Source organism: Equus asinus, chromosome 1 (assembly GCF_041296235.1).
Source record: "Equus asinus isolate D_3611 breed Donkey chromosome 1, EquAss-T2T_v2, whole genome shotgun sequence".
Classification (NCBI taxonomy): Eukaryota; Metazoa; Chordata; class Mammalia; order Perissodactyla; family Equidae; genus Equus; species Equus asinus.
The window spans coordinates 173284859-173294375 of record NC_091790.1 but is presented as its reverse complement, the minus strand read 5'-3'; the positions used below and the strand labels follow the sequence as shown (position 1 = coordinate 173294375).

The 9517-nt window shown below is 41.3% G+C and overlaps 1 protein-coding gene across 1 annotated transcript; it reads right to left on the bottom strand.

The window, feature by feature from the left end:
- Nucleotides 1–381: 381 nt before the first annotated feature.
- On the bottom strand, nt 382–8375 carry CAV2 (caveolin 2). Its single transcript, XM_014838303.3, has 3 exons — nt 7840–8375; nt 7312–7499; nt 382–2556 (listed from the first exon to the last, which is right to left on the bottom strand). The coding sequence occupies exons 1-3, from the start codon at nt 8371–8373 to the stop codon at nt 2406–2408; spliced, it is 873 nt and encodes a 290-aa protein (XP_014693789.3). The 5' UTR covers nt 8374–8375; the 3' UTR covers nt 382–2405.
- Nucleotides 8376–9517: the final 1142 nt, after the last annotated feature.

Sequence of the window (9517 nt, the reverse complement as noted above, 5' to 3'; positions counted from 1 at the left end):
TGGACTCTAGTCTGGTTTCACGGTACCGGTATCCAAGTTCATGTGATTTATATTGCTTTACTTTCTTATTTAAAAAATTGAAAACAGAAATACCAGTTTACTTAGGATTAGCAAGGGACTTTAGAAGTATGGTGGGTTGGTGAACAAACTATTCCGTTCTATTCATCAAATGATAGAAAAATTTATAGGGAACCTCTTTCAGTGCTGGGAAAACAAAGAATTAAATTACCAATCTCATAATTTTTCACAAATACATTCCTGAATAAGCAATAACTCATATATTTTCATTTATTATGAGTTTTAAATAAAGCAAAAACTAGTTTAAAGAAGTTCTTTATTGATAAGTTTGCTATCTAATGTAATAAAAGCAATAAACACATGTTATGGGTTTTCAGAAAGTTTATTATGGATACTGGGAAAGTCTCATCATCTACATCTCCCCCAGCCCCAAACAAAAGAACCAACATATGTGCACATGCAACCTAGATCCACCTCGTACTAAATTTCAGTCTTCTAAATAAAGGGGTTAATGGCAAATCTTAATTAAAATTCATTTTGAAAGTAATCAATGCTATTCAGAAATAAGCAGATCATACGTATCACTTGTTAAAAGTTAATAGGTTTTGTTATATGACTATGTGTATATATTTTGGCTTTAAAACTTCCCAATAGCTATTTGAAAAGATGGAAGCTCATGATTTATTTAAATAGATATTTTATTAATCAAATACTTTTGGCCGATCGACTCATCCAGATATTTTTTTAAGACACTTTAAATACAAGGTCTAACTATAAAGTCATGAGACCGATTGACCTTTTTAACTAATGTAATAAAATCTGTCCAGTCAAATGAGTGGCAGTGCTTTCCGGAAGTGATCCTGAGTCTTTTCCAAGGATGCTACAACGGCCTAAGGCAGTTTTGAAAAGTCTCTTTTATAGGTACCTTCAAAAGGCTATGAGTTTCATAATTTAATCATTCGTTTGTTTTAGTCCCCAACAGTATTCCAGTTTAATCATCCTTTATAATCACCAGTCCTGGCAACTTGGAAAAATAAGATTTGTCACCTATGAAGATATTCAAAGGAATTTTAATTCATAGTAATTCTGAAATTTGAGCATTTATACACTTTTTAAAATGTGTAAATAATAGCAACCACTGACATCACAGACATCTCTTGCACATGCCTATCATTTTGGAATAATGAGATTTTTTAAAAAACAGTGATTCATAACATTGACGTAGGACTCTACAGTTCAAACATGATAAGAATAATTTTATACTCTGTAACAAAACCCGTATTAGACAACTCAGTAGCATGGATCCAACAAGTTGACAACTCTTCTGTAAGTTTCTCTCCATTAAGCACTGTAGTTGAAATCATACTTAAGTGTCAGAAATAGCTTTTATTATAAAATGTTATTAAATAGCACCAGTATTACTTGAAGGTAAAGTGAAACAGTAATAGGACTGCAGAATACAGGTTAATTTCTAACTACAAGAGAGAAAGCATCTTCCAGATGAAATACCAAATAAATCTAGATCATTTTAAGATCACAGCCAGATAAACAACAGCCATAAAACACTTCAGGATTTTGATTGAAAAAGTTAGAAAGAAAAGCCTTGCATATCATTCTTTTACATTCTATTCCCCAAAAAGATATATATGCTTACATAATCAAGACAGTGTAATCTCAACAATGACATTCTTCATGGGACATACATTTTTTCATTCTATATATTAGTTCAACAAGATAACAAATATAATAAAAGTGCTCGAAAGCAATCTGATTAGAGCAACATTTACAATAAGTACAAAATATACAGTAAAATGAAACATCTTGTTAAATAGGTCTGTAGGTTAACAATACCTTCTTTAAAGGAACACATTTTCATGAACCTATTTTCACATTTATTTGTTTTTTATATTTGATAGCCCCTATTACCACTGTATACTTTCGTTACTGCAATTTCTAGGATACCTGTATATCTTATCTCTAAGTATTCCCAAGACTTTATCTGCAAAGGTAATTTTAAAAGTATTACTTCCGGAGTAGAAAAATAAGAAATCCCATATTTTTGTGAGCAGTTGTCCTTTGATCATTAAAAATTCATCATAATAATATGTATACTTTTGTACTAAAGCAAAAACTGCCTGCCTTTAAAATTAAGTGTTGCCAACCTACTGTATAATTCTGGTTATAAAGCTAGATATGAAATCTTGGCTATTATTTAGAAAAACATTATTTGAAAAGATCTGCCAATAAACATTTCTAAGCGTGGTTGCCCATCTTAATAGTTTTCTTAATTGGAACAGTTGGGGGATGAACAGTACAGTAGTGCTTTTATGTTAAAACAACAAAGAAGTATTACAGTATCTAAATCTCCAGACCTGGGGTCCGAGTGTTCAGTCGTGGCTCAGTTGTAAGCTGACAGAAGAGAAGCTGCGTCCCGCGCTTGTACACAATGGGGCAATGACGACATCGGTCACACTCTTCCAGATTGTCTGCACTGAAGGCAGGAGCATTAGGCAGGTCTTTACAAAAGGCATTATAATCCTGGAACAGAGGAAGAGAGATGTGTAAGGATTATTAGTGTTACCAGATAAGGCCACTGACTCTTGCACATGCTAGAGAAGCTATAATGGCCTAATTCAACAAAATTTGGTTGAACATTTGAAACAAATAAATGAACAGTGACCCACATAGTGATAAGATGCACGGAAGATGTGTTGCTTAAAAAAGTAAACAAGCACGTGGGTGATAAACCCTAATATTTTGTCTATTGGTGGCATGCTATCTGAAAAAGGAAAAAAAAAGAAAACAAAACAGTACATTCATCCAACTGATCTCTGCCCCTAAATATTAACCTGCTTAACTGCTCTTATTTCCTTGAGCTTCCACTCCGTGGTAGCTTTTCTTGCTGCCTCATTCCACTTCCCTCCCCACTGGACCAGGCTGGGCTGGATACTCCTTTTTTGTGCTTCTAAAGTACTAATGCAAACTGCTTAATCCTCAAATTTACCGGAAGGTATCACAAATAGATGCTTATATTTCTGTCTTTCCTATTAGAATGTAAGCTCTTTAAGTAAGGACATCCTTGATCCTTAATAAATGTTTGAGTTGAAGTGAATTTAGCATAGTTATGTTTTATATTATTAATTGTTCATAGTAATTACATACATTGAAAAGGGCTGTGAGGTATAGTTAAAAGAGCCCTACAATTATGTCAGAACTCTTAGACAAGAAAAACTAGACTATCTTGAAATTATTTTTTCTGTATGTATTTTCTGTATGAAATTAATTTTTCTTAAGATAACTGCATATTCTCATATTCCTTAGGCTGGTTAATTTTCTAGGTAATCCTCTGAATAATGTTCTCTGTTGTAGTAGTGTCCTTTGAACACGAAAGGATTTGTGAATTCTCAGGCATTGCTGGTGACCTCAATGGAATTTTTATTATTACCTGGGTGGGCACAAGGAAGTAAGATTGATTTTCTTGGTTTGCTATTAAAATGTGACGTAAATAAAGGTCCGTTGTACTTAGCCCAAAGTGAAGGGAGGATCAGGCAACCGTCTGATTGATTGAGATATTTTTGGAATACTGAATTATTCATATTGACTATCTACACAGATTATATTTATCTTGTGTTTTGTTCCAAGTGCTAAAGACTTGAAGCAATTTTTTAAGAAAATTAATTACTGGGTGTTTCAGAGCTAAATAGTTGAATAGAAATCTGAATGATGACAAATTTCGACTTCTTATCCCATTATGTTTCTCACTTGATATGTGGCCTTGGGCAAATCACTACAAATTAAAACAAGAAGAGGAAATCTTACAGACTGGCTATCAGGATTAATATTTATTATGCACCATTGAACTGTCCATATGATGCTGTCATTATAATGACTAACAAGTATAATGATTTTGAAGTCAGAATATATAATGAAAACAATGATAACAAAATAATCTCAAATTGACATACTACAAGACTGAAGTTTAGATCAGAATGCTTCCTAACCAAATCTACTTCACTCAGAATATAATGCACTTTCCAGAATTAAGCACAGAACGAAAGTAGATTTTCCAGTTCAGCAAAGTGTGGTTGTCCACATTTGAGAACTTCAGTTCACAGAATGTGGTGAATTCATTTTAAGTTGTTCCCTCACTTTATTCTCTCACAGAGGATCCAATGATCCTCTGATGTCAAACTTAAATTGTGTTCTCAACATCTCAAATAGTTTCCCTTCTGAAACTCCAGGCAATTTAGAATGACCCAAAACTTGGCTGAGGCCCAATGTGGCCAACCAAACACTTCTTAAATAAATCTTACAATTTGTAAGATTATATATTCCTCATTGGATAATAAAGCCCTATGGACAGAGGTTTTACTTAGTTTTGTGTTACCAATAGTGTCATGCAGATTGCATTGTCACAGCAATTTACCGTATAAAAAGGTCCTCTAGAAATGAGATAGCTACTACTGCATTTCTATCAGTTGGACCATCTATTTGAATTGCATCCCAGCAAAAATAAGGGGTAAGGGAACTCCAGCCACATTTCTTTGGTATGATCCCCTGTATTCCAATAATCTGCCAAATAAGTTGCCAAACAGCAGCTCTCTCAATCTGTCCGTGGTATAGCATCAAACCAACTCACTGGTTCCTAACTGCCCGTACTTTTGGCCTAGGATCGGACATCATCAGACTGAGTTCTGGGTTTTTGTTGTTGTTATTTTTTTGTTTAAAGAATCTAAAATCAGATCCGTTGTGACGATGCAACGTGCACGGTTCAAAGATCTATTACTGCATATTTTCATGGCTTTGGTCACCAAATTCTTGGTAAAACAATAAACAACCCTCACCCCCTGCCAAAAAAGAAAGGAAGAAGGAAGCTTACTCAAATGGTTTGCTCTTCTATAACGCCTCTCCTTAGTCTGGTTTTATCGTATCATGCATATGTAATCTATTAATGATAAATCTATGTTATCAAGGTATAAACTAACTTTTAAGCATTGTTTTTGAAGTTACTCCTCTACTTGCAATCATAGCTGCCTGATGACAAATGTATGATGGTTAAATATTAATGTCTCACATGAATGTAATTTGAAAAACAAGCTGAAGTTAAATAATACATTTTATGTGGCTGAAAAAGAAGTGGTTTGATGATTCACCAGGGGAAGCAGTACACAAAAAAACGCCTCCTGTTCTCAGGAGAGCCAGGTGGAGAGAAGCATCATTTGGTTAATTATACTTTTACTCATATCTTTCCACCATTTAGTAAATGAAACCCTTCTTGTTTTCAGTTCTTCCACAAGTACTTTAGGAAAGCCTAGCTTTGTTGACTAGAAATTCGGCACTCTATATTTCCAAATAGCTTCATAGCCAACATTTCACAATATGCTATGTGGTCACTCACTTTTTCACATTTTTGAAAGTGAGAAAACTAACAGAGAGATTAGATGACTGGTTTTAGTTAATGAGGAATCCAAAATTTTATGTGTTGACTTAGGTATCTTAAAAAATTCATATGCTAGGGGCTGGCCTGGTAGCATAGTGATTAAGTTTGTGCACTCTGCTGTGGTGGCCCAGGGTTCCTGGGTTCAGATCCTGGGCACAGACCTACACACCGCTCATCAAGCCATGCTGTGGCAGCGACCCACATACAAAATAGAGGAAGACTGGCACAGATGTTAGCTCAGGGACAATCTTCCTTAAGCAAAAAGAGGAAGATTGGCAATGGATGTTAGCTCACGGACAATCTTACTCACCAAAAATAAAATAAAATAAAATAAAATAAAAATCCATGTGCTAATGTCAGAGTGTGAGCTAACTATACATCTGGCCTTTGTGGATCTGCTCATGTATCAAGGCAAAGATTTTCATTCCTCTGGCAGTCTTTCGGCACTTTCAACATAGTTTAGTTGTTTACAGTCTTTAGTGATCAAATTAAATTGATGTTCATTGTTTATACTTTACTTATTTGAATTTTTATTTATCCTTTAAAAGCCTTTTTCAGACCCTTTGCTCTCTACAAAGCATTCCCTGCGCCTCCCTCCTCCCAGACAGATTTAACTGAGTTTTCCTCAGCATCCAGCTTTGTACCTAGTCAGCAGTCCTGATGTGCTGTAAGTAAGCTGAAGGCAGATCCTACATCTTACTCATCCTGGGTCCATGCTCAGCACAAACCAAGCACTCAATAAATTTTCTTGGTTGAACTAGCTAGGTAGCTAACTGGCTAAAGAAATTGATTCAGATGGTAAAGGGGAATGGAGAATAAATTCGTAACTTCTAACAATGAGCACAGCATGTGTTAGAGTAGGGCAATACCATACAAAGTGATTAAGAAAGACATGGAGGCATCTGGAGTGATACATTTCACCAGAACTGCCCTAAATAAAGCACAAGCTTGGCAAGCGTTTCCATACTGGGGATGATCTGAATTTTCTTTCTCTCAGAATAAAGTGGTTATCTTTTAAAACAACAACAAAACTGCTTGGTAAAATATAACATTTTCCTTTAAAATTTTTTTTTAATGCTTAGAAATGTTCTCCAAAGCTTTATGATGCATTTTGACAGTGAATAAAGTTAGTCAAAACATCCTCTCAATGTCCAGTAGGTTTCTATACTTATTTTCCCTTTAACTAGATACCACTCTCATTCGTGCCGTATAGGTGAAAAAGCCATTTGGAGTCTTTCTCATTTCATCACCCTGTAGTTGAGTTTTCATTCATTTGTGCTGGGACCCCCTCACCTTAACTACACAAACTTTGCATCTCTTCTGGTCTCATCTTTGCCATTTGCCAGTGGCAGGACTGGAGCAGCCCCTCCATAGCACTGCTTAGGTCTGACATCCCTATCCCATGATATTTCCCGGGCATTCTGCTCAGAGATCATTTTTGTTTTACCCGCAGCACAAGTAGTGACTGAATAAAAGGTGATGAAAGAAATAAGAGCCCTGCCCAGAACCATAGGCACAAGTCATAACATGGCCCCATGAGACAGCAGCCTGTGGCAGGAAGCATGGCCTCCAGGTCTCCACCTCAACAGTCAGCTGGGCCTCAGCATCCGAAGGAAAATCACACCCGAGGACAGAGGGACATTGCTGCTTCTGTTTAAACTCCTGACCCAACCTACGATTTTAAAGAAAGCACACTGCCTTTCAAGGCCTCCCAGTTCTTGCCACTGCGTGGGGAGCTAATGGACATTCTTCCCCCGACAGCCAGCCTGGAAGAAAGGGACAGCAAGGGGCAGGTGGCAAAGAACATTACTACGTTTCAGAAAGTGGGTCCACCCCAGTGTACCCATTCTCACCAGATATGCAGACAGCTGAGGGTGGCAAAGAGAATTCCCGCAACGAAGGCCAGGGGGATAGCAAGGAACACCGTCAGGAACTTGTAAATCACGTATTTGCTGATTTCAAAGAGCGCATGGCTGCAGATCCACACTTTGTCAAAGGAGTGCGTAGACACCGGCTCTGCGATCACATCCTCGAAGCCCACCTGCGGAGACAAGACTCAGGGATCCCGAACTGTCACCCAGTCTGCCGCCCCGGGAACCAGGAGTGCTCCAGGTGGGAGAAGCAGGAAGAAAGGACCTGCCTGGGGTGCCCCACCTCTCACGGGGTCACCGTGAGCACACAGGAATTTGGCTAAGAATTCCTGGCTACGCAGGCGGACCCGCGGCAGATGGATTCCGGGTCTCGAACCCGGTGGAGCTGACCTAGTAGCGACGGGAGAGGCTGGAGTCAGGGAGGGGACAGAGGGGGCGCCCGCATCCCCAGGCCATGGCGGGGGCTTGGGCCAGCCTCAGGCCCAGGTTACGGCCCGCTCTGGGCTTCACCTTGAGATGCGAGTTGAGCCGATGGGGATCCCGGTCGAGGCCCGCGTCCGCAAACTTCTCGGGGTCGGCGTAGTCGACGCCGCTATGGCGGCTGTAGGATTCGTCGTCCAGGAAGAGCTGCACGTCCGCCTTCTCGGTCTCCAGCCCCATCGCGGCGCTCGGTGCGCGGCGGCTGCAGCCGGGCTGGCGCGGCGCGGGTCCGGCTTCGCGCGGCCTCCCCTTCCCGTCGCGCGCGGCCCCGCCCCGCCTTGCCTCGCCTCGCCCCGTGCGGCCCGGGCGGAGGCCGCTTCCCGCTGCCGGCTCCTGCTCCCGGCACCGACCCGAGCTCCGCCCCGCGGCCCAGTCGGGGCGGGGAGGGGGGGCGGACAGGGGCCGGACGCAGCCGGCGAGGTGGTTCCAGCCCCGCGCCCCGCCGCCCTTCCCTGGTTGGTCCTCGTCCGACCCCCGGTCGGGAGCGCAGGGAATCGTCCCAATCAGGCACATGCCGGCTCTGCTCAGGCGCGCGAGACCTGCTACGGGGATGAGCACCCGCATTCTGCCCACAGAAGGGCCGGCGGGCTGCCTGGTTCACATCACTAGACACCCAGAACTGTGAAGCTTGAGAGCTGGCAGGGATGATGGACTCACTGGAGAGGGGCAGCTTGGTGGTGAAGAGCGAAGGATATGGAATCAGAAGGTCTGTCTTCACTTCCTGCCTCTACGGTTTACCGGGTGTGCTCCTGAGCCTCTTAGAACCTCAGCTGCCTCCTGAGAAAATGGGAGCGATGGTACCTGTTTCACAGGGCCGCCGCGTGAAAATTAAATGAGTTAATTCATGTAAAACTATTACATGGTCCCTAACACACAGTGCGCTTCCAGTCAACGTTGTTGCTGCTGCAGTATGAGATAAGGAGCCATAACACACTTGATTGCCAGGAGACCCCCCCCAAGTGCCAGGGGACCCTGCAAGGGCATCAGCTATTCAGCTGTCCCAGTGCCCACAGAGTATGTGAGCCGGCTGGAGGCACGGTGTGGATATGGAGTTGGGTAGGTGAGCCCCCTGCCCCTAGGACTTTGCACCTTCAGACCCAGAGGGGAGGTCTGATCCCCCCCGCCCCCGCCCCCACCTAAATTATAACCCTCACTTTTCTTCGAATCACACCCTTTTGAAAAATTTCAGGCATCTCTAAGATGCAGTCTACATCCGCACCTACCCTGTAGGAACCGTGTAAACAGATCTCTAGCATAAAGCTACAGCAGTAGCTGAACCAGCTTGTCGACTACTCACTCAAAAGCTTTTAGAAGGGAGGCGTTTGCAGGTTCATGGAGAGGTTAAGGTCTGGTGGACTTAGACATGGGTTGAGGGAGGAAAAGGAAGTAGGGAAAACTTGCCAAAAGCGAAATAATGGGTCCTAGACTTGAAGGGGTGCCTGCAGCTTGCTCAGCGCCTACGACATTATAGGCACGCAGTGGAGTATTGCTGAATACAGAGCATTTGGAACTCCTGCACATTTCAATCCCCTTGTGAGAACTGGGTCTGAAGAATTACTTCTTATGAAAGAGAAAGACTATTTTTGAAACAAAAATTGCAAAAAAGAGCAGGATCTGCACTGGAAAAATATTTTGGAGCCAAAACTCAATATTTCTAATAGTTAAATAAAGTTTACCTACTGCTCCTGCTGCATATGGATGGCAGTGT